The sequence below is a fragment of the Macrobrachium nipponense genome, chromosome 48, assembly GCF_015104395.2.
Source record: "Macrobrachium nipponense isolate FS-2020 chromosome 48, ASM1510439v2, whole genome shotgun sequence".
NCBI classification, from domain to species: domain Eukaryota; kingdom Metazoa; phylum Arthropoda; class Malacostraca; order Decapoda; family Palaemonidae; genus Macrobrachium; species Macrobrachium nipponense.
The window spans coordinates 15,023,033-15,039,492 of NC_087223.1; the positions used below are offsets into that span (position 1 = coordinate 15,023,033).

A 16,460-nucleotide genomic window follows, 5' to 3' on the forward strand; every position below is an offset into this window, starting at 1 on the left:
CAGTTACAATTTTAAGTTCTTGAAAAGGTTTAAATAATAAGGGAGATATAATTTTTTTATTTTACGTGAATGCGTACAAAATGTTTGGGCCAGCCCTACAAGGAATGTTTACTTAAGCTAATTTAGTTTAACCGCAGAATTTAATAATTCAGTATTAAATATTTTATGAAAAATCCTATTTTGTATTTCCTTATTTCCATACATGAAAGAAATCTCTCAGATCACTTCTATGCTCATTGAGACTTCTGTTTTGTAATCCTGGTGGAACCACAATTTCAGGAAACTTTTATTAGACTAAAGAACCCAGGTCATTTCAGTCCTTGACTTGCGGTGCTATTTCCCTTGAGCGTTTTGAACTTCATCACTGAGGAACCTCTTGTCTTTGTTAATGTCCTTCAGTCTGTCCTCCAGTTGCTTCATGTATGCCCCTCTTGCGTTGATAATGGCAATGTAGTAAAATGCGAGCAGGATCAGCAGGAGCAGCAGTGCGATGCATAGAATCGTGTCGTCCAGATAAAACAGAACTGATCTGAAACGAAAATGTTTATGCAGATTTACCGTAGGCATTACTTAAGGCTGAATCTGCAGCATCCCTTTGGCCCCTAGCTGCAACATCTCTCATTTCTTATACTGTACCTCCATTCATATTCTCTTCCATTTGTTTTATATTGGACCGCTGATATGGTGATCAGTTACTGCTGCAGTGGGAGGAGGTTTAAAGCTACATTCTTTGGAAACTTGAATTTCAAGTCAATGGCCCCTTTGTGCTTGTTCCATGTGAATAGGTTTCATCTACCGAAGTAATATTATTTTGGCTTTTCATACTAAAGATTTTCAAGTGGAACTGAAGTTTTCCTCCTGCTATACCTTTCACACCACCTTATTGCTGGTTTCCCTTTCATCACTGAATAGATCCCAAAACTTGGCCTTTGACCTAAATCCTATATTCTATGCAAATTGATTGGTAAATGGTTTTGGATACAGTATTATGACTTAACAGTTGTATTCACAAGTTGAACTGTGTGTATTTTTGGATGCTATAAACTATTTATAGGGAGTATTTGTTACTACACAAATACAAACCTTTGGTCCTCTCATAGGATTTAGCGCTTCGAAGACCTACAAAAATACAAATTACTTTAAAGATTTGCTTCTGGTGATAGAAGTTCACTCTCGACGTGCTTCGGAAGTCACGTAAAGCCGTTGGTCCTGTTGCTGAATAACCACTGGTTCCATGCAACGTAAAAGCACCATACAAACAAAAATCATTTAAAGATTTGCTATTTGCTGTAACTAGATGTTTTTGGATATTGCACCGAGACTAACAGTAATCACTAGTTGAATTGTTAAGAGTATATTTGGGTGCTATTAACTATATTTGCAAGGAGTATTTTGTTCCTACACAAATACAAAATTTCAGTCGATATGGGATTTAGCTTGTGGATGTAAGCTAAATTCTATGTAAAAACCTTCAGGGTTGTATGTTAGGGAAAATTCAAATTACTTTAAATTCTGCTATTTTTCATAAATTGCTTTCACTCTCCGCTCTGAGGAAAATACTGAAGATTGTTAAAATAAGTAAGAATTGTGCTGAAACTTCTTCAGCACAAATGAGTTTTCTGTACAGTGTATAATGTGCGAGCAGTGGTAGTGGCCTGTGTTGTTGGGTTGCCAGACACACGATCATGGCAAACTTTAACCTTAAATAAGATGAAAACTACTAGTGCTAGAGGGCTGCAGTTAGGTATGTTTGATGATTGGAGGGTGGATGATCAACATAATTTGGAGTCCTCTAAGACCTGAGGTTGGACAGAAAAAGTGCGGACAAACAGCAGAGCCATCTCAGTAAAACCGACTAAATTACTTTGGACATTAACACAGTAAATTCATTAATAGATTTTGTCATTAGTAGACAGTGCATATGTTTGACTGGCATACTTAAGCTATTTATTGTGATCTAATTAATCCACACTAGAGCACAGGTGGACATTATTTTCATCAAGATTTTTAACTGAAAGGCATCTGATGAGTTTGTCAGAACAAAATCAATTTTGATTCCATTCACTTGCTTTTACTTACCTTATCCAATAAGATGATCCAGTTAGCCTGCAGACGTAATATGTTAACACCTGCCAAGCGTACTCCAGCCCTCTGAACGGTGAACAAGCTATGGATGGCTGTAGGTAAAGCATTGCTAATGCATTTGGGATTATGCACATGAAGAAGGCGAGAGCAAGAATTGTCATGAACATGGCCGAAGAGCGAGAAGCCCTGAAGACCCTGTTTGCAGGAACACAGGTCACAGAGATGGTGAAGAGCTTGCAGAAGAAGGTGAAGCAGAAGTAGACGAAACAACATGGGACAAGCAGGGGTGAGTATAGGAGCCCTACCCAACAGACTGCCTGTATGTATACAACGTCCAGGACGTGTCCTGGCACGAAGAACTCTATCGTGCCTAATTTCTGACAGATGGGATTCTGCAGGAATGTCAGCATCAGCCTCACAACATTGACAAAGAACGTCATGGCAATTTGAATTATGAGGTCCAGGATGAGTATTGCATAGACCTGCTGGCCGAGGTGGGTTTCCCAGCAGATGAACTCATCATTGACATCGCATGAGTCCCCTTGTTTTTTTTCGTATATGACGCTGATTTTGGTGATTATCAGAATGCCCAGGGACGTAAGTCTGACTAGCACACATCTGCTGAGTGTCAAGAATAGTTCCTTCCGGCCTGTGTACTGTTCGTAAGTCACAAGGATGCTGAAGATGACTGGGAAGATTAGATTCAAGCCGGCAACGGTTAGTGTGGGCGCATATTCCCAGAAGAAATTTTGGAGCGAGACCTCGATGTCGTCAGAAGGAGAGAATTTTGATGCCTCGGGAATGGTGGTAACGAGGAAGTAAATCCCTGCCCAGCTACTTCCAATTAATGCAATAATCAGCAAATTTATTATAATTCTCTTGGAGTACAGTATGGTTTCATCTCTGCGTGTACGCGCCAGACTCCGCTTTTTGTAGTTGTCGTCGTCTAGGGCTGCTTTCACCTCGCAGACAAACAGGGCCATCTCTGTCTTCGCGGCTGCTGGTTCCTTGATCGTGTAATCCCAGGCTGCGAAGACTATTTCCGGGAAATTAGTTTCAGAATTGATAGATATGAAAGCCTTACTCAAAAACTTAGCGACGAAGCGCACAACAAAGACCAGGGACACCATGTATGTCACGAAGACGGTGAGGAGGTATGCTAAACTGATGATGTAGTTGCCCTTTGACACAGCTGGGGGGTAGTAGCCGCTGAAGAGGAATGTCCATTCTAAGAATCCAGTGCCTTGGAGGAAGTCTTGCAGGAGAGCAGTCCACTTGTGTGAGTGATCTTCAACATCTTGGTGTATCTTGTCTGTGTAGTTTTTATTGCATTCTTCTAACTGCAATGTGGAAAATATGTGGCTGACTATGCATTTTAGCTTTCATAATTAGTTCTTTTACTAATTTCCTATCAGCTAGAGATATCTCATACAAAAGAGAACTCAGAAGCTTAAGTCTTTTCTTACACAATATGATTAAAAAGTTACAGTTATGCAAGACTTTTAACAGCTTTACTAAAATGAAGCAGCTGTTTGTACCTTAATAACTAAAAGTATATAACAAAGCTAAGTGTACAAGCAATTGCTATATGTCACTGCATCTTACCGATGAGTTGGGTACAAGAGAAAGGTCAGAACAAAGGTCCGAAGTGCTGTTCCAGATGACCCAGCCGAACGCTTGGTCTGTGTCTTGGGACACAGAGATAGACGAGGGGATGACAATGCCGCAGAGTCCCAGGATTGCCAGGAAAAGGTTTAGCCTGATCATGTCCCGGATGAAGTTGAACACTGCGACAACACTCGCCCCGTGCTTGCCCTCTATGCGTTTCAGGAGGCTGTGTATGGGCTGGAACAGAGTGGGAATATTATAGGCTGTTTAAAAGTTTGTTGCCAAATGTATACTACAATACTATAGGTCTTTGCCAAAAAGTTGTGTTAACAGAAGTAGAGGTCACATTATTTCAGAATTCTAAAATATCAATTTGACCTCTACTTCTGTTAACACAGTTTTTCTCCATCAACTGTATTTGGTCAATGTAAAAGCAACAGAAAATAACTTTGTGAGAATGTTTCCAACTTTATACTGCTTGGGTCTGTAAATCAATGTTATAATTGTATCATGACCACCTATAAAGTGACTTTGCCTTTGTCATCTAGTGAACTTAAATATGAATTATTATTATGCATAAATTTGGTATGTACAAGCTAAATAGCCCACTAATTTTTTAAGCAAGCTTCTAAGGAGTGGAATGCCTATACTTACTGTACTTAGTAAGAAGAAAATGGCTAAGAAAAAACTTGAGTACATGGGAAAATTAGACTAAAAACCTATTATGTATGTTGACCTAAATAGCGAATTACGTATCTGATAGTTCGTTAACTATAGCAGGTCACAGCCAATGCTGAGGAAGTCTTGGGGTTATCAACTTGAACCTTAGATTTACTGAGAGTCAGTAGAAGTATTTTAAGTACAGTATGATGTTAATGTCTACTTACATCCAAAGTATGCATGATACTGTGAATTCGATTTTTGCCTGACATGACAGCAGATGTTACGGGAGCAACTGAATACCACTTGGCGTCCATGAATCCCTGAAAAATAATGTTGTTCTTTGTAAAAGAAACATTTTACTCATTAGTCCCTTAAAATAATCAGTAACCAAGTGTTTTGGTATGTTGATGCTAAGTTTGTTTGGATACTTTTAGTATATATTGCTTAGTGTGCTTTTTAAGGGGCACTCTAATGAAGAGTCTGGGCAGCATACCTGAAGGTGCATTACTTCCTGCCTTTTGTATTTGGTTTCATTACAGACTTGAGACTAATCTCCATCATACGGAGACTATAGTGAATGCCAGAATTTGAGAATAGTATTAGTTATACACTCACCACTCTGCAACTAGATTTATGACCTGGGAGGACCCGCAATTACTCCAGTAATGCAAATCGTTACTGAAAGTGGTTGGGCAACAGACTGGGATTGTTTTGACATTTGACAAAATAGGCTAAGGAACAGCTATTCAGAGAAATAGTCAATTTGAAACTACAGCATTATGAAGACAGAGGAAGCCCATTAGTAAAGGTTTATAGACTTATGGGAATTCATGCAAAAAGTGCGCAAGTCAGGGGAGAACAGATAAGTTGTTTTGCAATTGAGTTTTATTAGTCTTACCAACTGACGTTTTAGCTCATGTTGCCTCTCCTTGCGCAGGTTCATAGGCCAAGGCTGCTCTCTCAGCTTTGTCAGATGTTCTAAGACCTCTGCTTTTGATTTTACTGTTAAAATGGAAGATTTTTAAAGGATTATTATTAGAGATGTAATTAAATTTGATTAAATTATTTATTTTAAAATACATTTTGTATTCTATTTTTTATAAAAGATTTCATGAATTAAATTATTACAAAGGTCTTAGATTAGTATAACTTTTGCTGCAGAAATAAAATATTTTTAAATAAATACATTGGAAATCTCAAATAATTTTGTCTTTCTGTTAAAAGCTTTTAAATCAAAATACATAGTTTTAGAAAAATATAGAATGCAGTAATTGAAAAATTTTAAATTTTTAAGTTGCTACTTAAATGATTGGCTTTCAAAGAAATTGCTTAAAAATTACTTACTTGTATGATGAGTAATCTTGAAGATTTACAAATTAATTACCCTCTCATCTTTTCAGTTCTGAAAATCTCTGAATATTATTTTCATAAATGGCAACAATTGTTACAACTTGAAATGCCTAATTTATTTAAAAGAAAAGGAGTTGCACTCACTTTGATCATGTGGGACAGAAGGAGTGTTGCACGTAGGCGTCTCGATTTCGTGTTGAGAATCCATATCACAGTTGATTTGGCCCCGAAACCTTAGAGTACCTGGAAGAAGTATCGGGTTAAGTTTCCTTGATTTTATTGTGTTTACAAGTCACTGTTTTCATTCTTTATTGAACCTGCTGTAAACATGAAAGATTATATGAATTATGTAATTTAATGATTTAATGTTTATATCAAAAGTATACTAGAGTAGACAGTATGTAATATATATCAAATAATTTTATTTTCATTTGAAATCATTACGTACTTCACTTCCCTAGGAAGATTTTTAAAAGATTATGATTAGAGAATGTAGTTAAATTTGATTAAATTATTGAATTGTAAAGGATTCTAATTACAGAATGCAATTAAATTTGTTCAAGGTTCTTTGCAGCATCCCTTCGGCCCATAGCTGCAACCCCTTTTATTCCTTTTACTGTACCTCAATTCATATTCATTTTCTTCCATCTAACTTTCCACCCTTTCCTAACATTTGTTTCATGGTACACCTTTCAAACCGTTCTGCTGTTAATTTCCCTTTCAGCAATGAGTGACCTCATAGGTCCCAGTGCTTGCTCTTTGGCCTTTACAGGCAGTCCCTGGCTTATGACGTTCCGAGATTACGACACTTTTCAATTACTATATTCATCAGAAATTATTTCCTGGTTTACAACACATGTTCCACGGTTATGGTTATGGCGCCGATCTGACGTAAGAAATATGACTCCAGAAATGCAAAATAATCAATTTGTGAAGGTTTTTTTTTTTGAAAAATGCAATGATAATGCAGTTTACATAGTTTTTAATGCACCCAAAGCATTAAAAGTAAAGTTTTCTTAGAATTTTTGACAGTTTTCCGGCTCACAACGCGTCTCAAGAACGGAACCCCCGTCGTAAATCGGGGACTGCCTATATTTATATGTTTTTCCATCACTTCACTATTATTGACCTGTTGGTTTTTCTCTCATTGTCAATTTTACTTGTGACTTGTAACCTTTTTTCTATTAAGTGCCAGGTCTGTTGATCAGTCAATTTGTTCATGAAACTTACCTGTCAGATATATATATAGCTGTATTCTCTGAAGTCCGACAGAATTTCTAAAACTTACGACACACGTAGTGGGAGTTAGGGTGGTTAGTACCCATTCCCGCCGCTGGGAGGCGGGTATCAGGAACTATTCCCATTTTCTATCAGATTTCTTCTGTCGCCGGTGTCGTAAACACCTGTTTACACACCTCCGCCTCAGGATTTTGGAAAACTTTTCATATTGCTTGAGTATCCTCTTGACTTTTTGGTTTTTTGATTGGATCGATAGCTTGGCATACGTGATTTGGACTGTTTATTGATTTTGGCTTAGATTTTTCCCTTAAAAATGTCTGGATGTAGTTCTGCTAGCGCCAGGGTGTGCTTGAAAGTGGAATGCAAGGTTAGGCTTCCAAAAGCCTTGGTTGATCCTCACACATTGTGTAAAAGGTGTAGGGGGCAAGAGTGTATTAGATTTGATTTGCGCTGTAATGAGTGTGAAAGCTTAGATGATTTGCAATGGAAGACGTATGAATGAACCTACGTTTTAAAGAAGTTAGAACGTGATAGGATTAGGAGGTCTTCCTCCAGGAGTAAGTCGGGTAGCAGACAGGGTATTAATGTATCCCCTTCTAACCCTCCTTTAGAATTTGTGTCTCCTAACCCTGTAGTGTTGCCTTCGGGCCCTCAAGTGGTGTCTGCGGAGGGTAATGCCCTTTCGCTTATTCTAGATTCATTGAAGACGCTTGAATCTAAAGTGCTGGCCCTTGAAAACAGGCAAAATAAGTGCAGTGATAGTGCCCTAGTTGAAGTGGAGGGGGCGTCAGATCGGCCCTATAGCGCCTCTAGGGGGTCCCCTGGGACCTCCTGCCGGACTCCCAGGACTCAGGGAGAGGGCATGTCGAAGGCCGAAGGAGGGTTACGGGGAACCCCCACCGATCTGGCGTCCCTTCAGCAGTTCCTGTGGACGCTTCCCAGGCTGCTAAGGAGCGTGCTCGAGCACGTATCCTTAAGGATTGTTTCTCGTCTTCCGACGCGTCCTCCCCGCGCAAGGGGTTGGAATCTCGATCGGATTCGCGACCTCTGAAGAGGACTCTTCAAGAGCTGGACGCTTCACGTCATGCTATGTCTGAGTGGCATTCTTCTCCGGAAAGCGTAGCCTTTGTTTCCGCCCCCAGAAGAAGTATAGGACGTTCATCCGACGATGAAGCCCTCGAGCGCCCCATCGCTCTAGAGCCAAGCTGTTCTTGGGAGAAGGAAGAAGGCTCCCTCGCCCCTCTCCTTCTCGCAAGCGCAGCTCGTCTCCGCGTAAGGAGACATCTCAGACGGAGATCATCATTGCGATGCAGCGGCAACTGGACGCTTTACTGAAACAGAAGACGGTCCCGCGTCGAAGGAAAGACGATAGACTGCCTATCAAGAGATCTAAGCAGTCTTCTCCAATGGCGCTCTTTTTCGTCCCCGTCTTCTGATATTTCGCCCTCTAGACGTCGTTTTGCTCCCCAGGGTTCATCTAGAGGTGACGTTAGACGCCAAGTTAGAGAGAGTTCTCTGCATGCTCCTCTCCCTTCCCGTAGAGAGGACGCTCGGCGTTCCGACTTCGACGCTTCTGCTGACGACGATTTGCGCTCTGCACCTCTTCGACATGTCAGTGTTGACGCTCAACGTTATGTTAGTCGGGCAGTGGATCAAGTTTCTTTGCTGGACGTTCGGAAGGACGCTTCGCGGGACGGTAGAAGAGTCTCTTTGATGGACGCTCCGTTGGACGCTTCGCTGGACGCTCGGTTGGACGCTGATTTGGACGCTCGAGAGAACGCTACATTGGACGCTCAGATGGACGCTCGTAGACGTTCTAGTAAGACCTCTGTGGACGCGAATGTGGAAGTTCGCTGTCACTCGGATGTGGTTCCCGAGCCTTTGGCACGTTCGCCTCTTATAGGTTCTCCTGATCCTGTTTACTGTTAAGGATCCGTTTACCCTCGTCTTCTTTTCATCGTTCAGATAGGAGACTTGGAGCTAAAGGACTTCTGCCTCTTCCTTCGGACTTGCACTCGGGTAGGGTGAAGGAGAACTTAGCGGTTTCTTCGGAGGATGTGATGATGATCAACCTGCTACGTCTGCCTCGTCAGATTATAAGTTTTTGGCACGACTACTTCGTGATTCGTTTGGCGATACTTTTCAGCCAGCTGCTCCTCCTTCTCCTCCTTCTCAGTTTTCGTCGTCGAAGACAAGTAAGTCTCCAGGTTTCGTGAAGATGAAGACGTCGTTATCTACGAAAAGAGCTTTCCGGAAGGTAAACGCCTGGATGGAGTCTAGGAAAGCAAAAGGAAGAACTACTTTCGCCCTGCCTCCGTCTAGACTTAGCGGTAAGGCAGGGATGTGGTATGAGACAGGCGAGGAATTAGGATTGAAGGTTCCTACGTCGGCTCAAGGTGATTTCGCCAGCGTGGTGGATGCCTCAAGGAGGGCCCTTTTAGCATCGGCTAAGGTTTCTTGGACGACTTCCGAACTGGACCATCTTTTGAAGGGACTTTTTAGGTCCTTAGAAGTTTTCAACTTTTTAGACTGGTGTCTTGGAGCCTTAGACAACCAATCTCGTAAGCCAGACTCGATCAGCTTGGGGAGCTGTCCAGTGTATTGTCATGCATGGACAAGGCCGTCAGGGATGGCTCAGAGAGTTAGCCTCTCATTTTTCAGCAGGGGTTCTTAAGAAAAGGTCGCTTTATTGCAACTTCGCGGCTAAGTCTGTCTCTCCCGCTCAGAGGACAGAACTTTTGTATGCTCCCTTCTCGAGTCATCTCTTCCCCCAAGCTATGGTGAAGGATCTGGCAGTGAGTCTGCAGGAGAAAGCCACACAAGACCTGTTGGCTCAGTCTTCGAGACGTCCGGCTGGCCCTTCGACATCGTCTGGAACGCAACAGTTTAGAAAGCAGAAGCCCTTTCGTGGAGGGACTTCCGCTAGATCGTCTCCTCGAGGAAGAAGCCTTCCTAGAGGTAGAGCCCCTTCCAAGTCTAGGGGTAAGAAGTGAGAGATCGTGCCTTCAGTCACCGGTGCAGAAGCCTGGAGAGTAAGAGAGGCGACACCTGGTCTCTCGACGTCATAGAGAAGGGTTACAAGATCCCTTTTCATAAAGCCGCCCCCGTTGACTTCCACTCCCAGGGACTTGTCCCCATCGTAATCCGCTAAACAAAGCGAAAGATTCTTTTCGACCTGCTCGAGCAGATGCTCGAGAAAAGAGCAGTGGAACAGGTTTTAGACCTGGCAACGCCAGGATTTTACAACAGATTGTTTCTTGTACCGAAACAATCGGGGAGGGTGGCGGCCCGTCTTGGATGTAAGTCGTCTAAACCTCTTTATAGAGAAGCAGAGGTTCAAGATGGAGGACACCTCAGTCAGTTCATGGGGGTCCTTAAGACCTGGAGATTGGATGGTATCACTCGACCTACAGGACGCCTACTTTCACGTCCCGATACATCCCCAATCGATGAAGTACCTTCGATTCGTATTGAAAGGAAGGTCTTTCAATTCAGGGCTCTTTGTTTCGGACTGAGTACGGCCCCTTTATCTTCACCATCTTAATGAAGAACGTGGCGAGGGTGGCTCCATCTTTCCACATCAGAATCTCGCTCTATCTAGACGACTGGCTCATACGAGCCTCCTCGCAGACCCGTGCCTGAAGGATTTGAAGACGACTCTGTCTTTAGCTGCGTCCCTGGGACTTCTGGTGAACTTCGAGAAGTCACATCTGACACCAACACAGTCCATCGTGTATCTGGGATTCAGATGGATTCAGTGGCTTTTCGGGCTTTTCCGTCCCAGGAACGTCACAACAAGGCATAGAAAAAAGTGTCAGCCTTTCTAGGGAAAGATTCATGCTCGGTGAGGGAATGGATGAGTCTGCTGGGGACCATTTCCTCGCTGGAGAAGTTTGTTTCCCTGGGGAGGCTACACCTCCGACCTCTTCAGTTCTTTCTGTCGGACTGCTGGACAGAAAAGGACAACTTCGACATGAAGTTAAACATCTCGGAAGAGGTGAAGAACCATCTAAGATGGTGGCTCGGATCGGGGTGGAAGCTGTCAGAGGGCGTATCCATCAAGCTTCAGAACCCCCCGACTAGTGTTGTTCTCCGACGCGTCATCCACGGGGTGGGGAGCAACTCTAGGGGGTGAGGAAGTGTCAGGTAACAAAAAAAACCCCTGGAGGAGGGGAACAGGTAACCTGGCATATCAACTTCAAAGAGCTGGCAGCGGTTCAATTAGCGCTCCAGTTCTTCCAGAACAAAGTCTCCCGTCGTGTGGTTCAGATCAACTCGGACAACACCAGCCCTGGCATACTTGAAGAAACAAGGAGGAACACACTCTCGCTCCCTGTTTTCTCTAGCAAAAGAGATCCTGCTTTGGGCGAAGGAGAGAGAAGTCACAATATTGACAAGATTCATTGCCGGAGTCGAGAACGTCCGGGCAGATCTCCTCAGTCGACAAGGACAGTTATTGCCGACAGAGTGGACTCTCAATCAAGAAGTATGCCAGGAACTGTGGGGTCTTTGGGATGCACCCCTTAGTGGACATCTTCGCAACATCAAGGACGGCGAGACTTCCTCTGTATTGCTCCCCGGCTTCGGTCTCGATCCGGGAGCAGTAGCAGTAGACGCCCTTCTATGGGATTGGACGGGCCTGGATCTCTACGCTTTTCCCCCCTTCAAGATCCTGGGGGAGGTGATGAGAAAATTTGCAGCATCGGAGGGGACGAGGTTGACCTTAATCGCCCCCTTTTGGCCCGCAGCGATCTGGTTCACAGAGGTGATGTTCTACCTAGTGGATTATCCGAGATCTCTTCCGTTAAGGAGAGATCTACTCAAACAGCCCCACTTCGAGAGGTACCACAAAAACCTCTCCGCTCTGGAGTCTGACTGCGTTCAGACTATCCAAAGTTTGCCAGAGCGAGAGGTTTTTCGAAATCAGTGGCTAAAGCTATCGCCACCGCGAGGAGACCATCATCAATCGCGGTTTACCAATCGAAGTGGGCAGCCTTTAGAAGTTGGTGTAAGAGAAAAGGAGTTTCCTCTACCACTACCTCTGTGAGCCAGATCGCCGACTTCTTGCTTTATCTGAAACAAGATCTAAAGTTGGCAGTGTCAACTATTAAAGGCTACAGAAGCGTTCTATCTGTAGTCTTTCGCCATAGAGGTCTTGACCTCTCTAATAATAAGGATCTCCATGATCTATTGAGATCTTTCGAGACGACCAAGGTACCACTTCCGAAGCTACCTTCGTGGAACCTGGATGTGGTCCTAAAATTTTGATGTCAAATCGTTTTGAACCTCTTTCATCTTCGTCTCTACGAGATTTGACGAAGAAAGCAAAATGTATTCCTAACTGCTCGGCGACGGCGAAGAGAGTTAGCGAAATACAGGCTATCAGCAAACACGTCGGTTTCAAAGGGCATAATGCAGTCTGCTCTTTGAATATGTCGTTTCTGGCCAAAAACGAAAACCCTTCCAATCCGTGGCCTAGAACATTCGAGATCAAGGGTATGGCAGAGATCATTGGTCAAGAGCCAGAAAGAGTCCTGTGTCCTTTAGGGCTCTTAGAGAGTATATTCGTAGAACGAAGGATTGCCGAGGTTCTGCAGAGAACTTATGGTGTTTCGGTCAAGAGACCAAACATGCCCATGTCCAAGAATGCACTGGCATTCTTTTTAAGAAAACACCATTAAAGAGGCGCACGCTTCTTGCAAAGACAGTGACTTGAAGATACTTAAAGTTAACGCGCACGAAGTAAGGGCTATTTCGACCTCAATAGCCTTTCAGAAAAACATGGCTCTTAAAGACATTTTAAGTGCTACTTTTTGGAGGAGTAACTCAGTGTTCGCCTCGCACTACCTACGGGAGGTGAGAACGACCTATGAAAGCTGTTACTCTCTCGGACCATACGTCGCCGCAGACACTATTTTGGGGGCAGGAGGTAGCACTCATCCTTTCCCATAGAAAAGGGTAGTGAGTTTTTAATATTTGTATGTTTATGGTTGTAGTGGGTCGGGCTGCCGAGTACAGTCGTTCCCTTCCTTTAGCCTTTGGTATATGGGAGTTTGTTGTTAGGCTAACTTAGGTGGTGGTTTTTGCCTCGTTGCCCTCGGAAGTATGGTCATGGTCTAGTCACATTGTGGTCCCGTCCCCGTTGACAGATCATCTAGAGCGCACCAACTACATAGGTCACTACCTTGTTGGTAACTCTAGTGAAGCAGAAGCAGGCTTTGGGTGACAGTAATCACGAAGTCAGCTATGCTAACAGGTAAGGAACCAAGATGTCAATCATATACATTTATATGTTTTCTAAAATCCTTTTTTCTGTCTCTCCCACCGCCAAAGGTGGGATTCAGCTATATATATATCTGACAGGAAAGTTTCATGAACAAAATGATATTGTTAAGATACAATAAAGTTTGTTCATACTTACCTGGCAGATATATATAATTTTAGTACCCACCCACCTCCCCTCAGGACAGTGGAGATAGAAATCTGATAGAAATGGGAATAGTTCCTGATACCCGCCTCCCAGCGGCGGGAATGGGTACTAACCACCCTAACTCCCACTACGTGTGTCGTAAGTTTTAGAAATTCTGTCGGACTTCAGAGAATACAGCTATATATATATCTGCCAGGTAAGTATGAACAAACTTTATTGTATCTTAACAATATCATTTTTGTTTTTATTCAGACATGGTTCACATAAAAACGTAAAGTTACCAGTCCATCCGACCTTCTTGCAACAATATGCCGTACCTACCTGCAACCCTGTCCTTTTGGGAAGGCAACATTTCAATCAGATTCCCCCATCCTGGTCGCGAGGAGCGCCGGCTTTCCCTGTCGGGGACGCCCTCGTGCGGACTCAATTCGACTGGATTCCTGAAAGCTTGTTCGAGTGTGAAGATTGATTGTCTTCTGTATCCATCGTCCTTGTCACTATCAAACTTGTCTTCTTCACAAAAGTCATGTTGCCTTTCTCTCCAGTTCAGCTCATCCTGCTGTTGCAATTCCAAGGTCTCTGCTCTTTCTTCGTGTCCAGGATTATAGTATCTTTTCTGGGGACGTTCGTTGGAAGCGTCTGTCCTTTTGAATCTTTGCAGCCTTCTCTCTAAATCTGTTTGATCTGCACCTTCGTTTCGCCTATCTCGTCCATCCTGTCGATATCCTCTTTCATCCCTGTTTCTGCGATGTCCGTCAGGTCTGGAGCCAAATCTGTATTGCTTTCTTCCACGCTCATAGTGGTCTGTATCATCCGGGTATCCATCATTATAGTAATGATCATTACGATACCTGTTCTCTACCTGGCCCGGTAACGAGGTTTCCGCATACCTGCCTGGTGCAGAAAATCTCTCCATTCTGAAGGCTTCATTTTCATGGCCCCGTGACATCCTGAAAGAATGAAACGTGTTTATCTACTAAAAGTTTCGAGGTTTATTTTTTTATTTAGTCATGATAGTACTATAATGTTTATTCTTTTACTTATTCTTTAGTCTTAGTCATCCATATTTAAATGGTAACATTCACTGTTCATCAATAACTCACTAGCAGACTCAATAATCATGTCATGATGCGTTAACCTATATAGATACCACAACTCTTATATAACCTACCTGTAGGTGTACGTGTAATCAACTTAATTATAAGAACACTTATAATGTAAGTTATTATTATTATTACGTATTAATTATTATTATTATTGTTATTATTTGGAATGTAGTATACAATTCATATGGAATGAGCCTCAGAAGTGACAATGGAATGTTCTTGTGTAAGAAAATTATTAAGAATGTTTGTTCAGTATGTACTGTATATAGAAAAGTATGACTCAGGATGTAGGGTGTAGTGATTAAATATAGAATATGATAAGATGTATGTAGGCCTATAGAAATATCCTTTTGCTATGGATACTATGTAAGAAAACGAGTAAGTGTATATATAGAATATATCGTGAGTTATATGCCTATAGCCCTTTTGATAATGGATACTGCATTCATTTGACTTACTGTTTAGTGATTATGAAATATGCAGAGAGGGACGCCAGTAAATTTCTCCGATCACTGAAGCTTCGGTCCAGCCTCAGCTATAACACATGGAGGACTACTAAGTGTGCTAAATGCTTACAGAGATAGTGTTCGTGATAAGATACCAGGGAACATTATGAACTGAATTTTATTGCTTCTATATCTATTATAATCTCAGAAATTATGATTTTTTTTATTCATTATCCATATTTTTTTTAAGCCAGGAGCAGGATATTAAACTTACCCACTCCTAAGGCTTAAACTCTGAACATTTTTCCTCCTAATCAGAATTATTTATGACTTATTTTGTTGCAGTGCCAGGTTATATAAAGAGATGAATCATTTATGGTTTTATTTTGTTTGAACATAAATATAGTGTGTTGATATGAGCATAAGGTCATCGATGAGTGTTGATTAATGATAATCTCTCATCCAAATCTATGCCCCTTGTAGGGGGGCAGAAGATCCTCATTAGACGAGCGGGTTACTGCTCGCCTACTGATTAGGTAGTCGTGAGTTCGATTCTCCGCTCTGCCAACATGGAATCAGAGGAATTTATTTCTGGCGATTAGAAATTCATTTCTCGATATGATGTGGTTCGAATTCCACAATAAGCTGTAGGTCACGTTGCTAGTTCCTAGCCACGTAAAAATATCCAATCCTTCGGGCCAACCCTAGGAGAGCTGTTAAACACCTCAGTGTTCAGGTTAAACTAAGATGTAGGTACTTAATTTATAGGGGGCAGTAGTGCCGTCATTGCACCCCAAGCGGTGCACTGTAGGCATTAATCAAGGTTCTTTGCATTGTCTCTTAGGAGCAACTTCTTTCATTCCTTTGACTTAACCTTCGTTCATAGTCTCTTACTTTCCATCCTCTTTTAAAAATAAAAATTGTCCTTGGCCTAGATTTTATATTCCGTTCCACTCCAAATCTTGTGACCTTAATGCGATACCTGGCAGTTTTATTTTGATGTTTGTGTTTTTATGTGTTAATTCTACCTTGTTCCATTTGATCAATTGTGCTATAAATATTTTTTTACATATTTATAAGGAAAATATAATCATTTATATGTAATTTGGTTTCTTTGTGGTGGTATCCGGTGACAACCGTCTTGTAATCTTCATATTATATGCACATTAAAAAAATCATAGCGTTCCCAATCTCATACGAGTTAATTTTGTTATCACTTTTTCAAGATTGATTATGTTATTACTCTGGATTAGATACTTTTTGGTAGATGATTGCATATTTAAACTGACTAAACTAAAGAACATTAACTAATATATAACTCACCATTGATTCTGTTGACTTTGAACGAACCAAGTAAAGTTGAATTTACAGAGAATTTTTGAGTCTCAAAGACTGAGATGGCTTGGCATGGTGCACTGTAGGCATTACTTTGGGATCTTTGCAGCGACTTCGGCCTTCAGTTGCAACGCCTTTTCATTCCTTTTACTGTGCCTCTGTTCATATTCTCTTTCTTCCATCTTACTTTCCACCCTA

General features: G+C 42.0%; 1 protein-coding gene across 1 annotated transcript; it reads right to left on the reverse strand.

Annotated features, from left to right (window-relative positions):
* Positions 1–41: 41 nt before the first annotated feature.
* On the reverse strand, positions 42–15,078 carry LOC135205055 (transmembrane channel-like protein 7). The gene is made up of 8 exons (XM_064235325.1): positions 14,940–15,078; positions 13,697–14,325; positions 5,851–5,949; positions 5,255–5,358; positions 4,581–4,676; positions 3,691–3,930; positions 2,080–3,425; positions 42–529 (listed from the first exon to the last, which is right to left on the reverse strand). The coding sequence occupies exons 2-8, from the start codon at positions 14,322–14,324 to the stop codon at positions 334–336; spliced, it is 2,709 nt and encodes a 902-aa protein (XP_064091395.1). The 5' UTR covers position 14,325; positions 14,940–15,078; the 3' UTR covers positions 42–333.
* Positions 15,079–16,460: the final 1,382 nt, after the last annotated feature.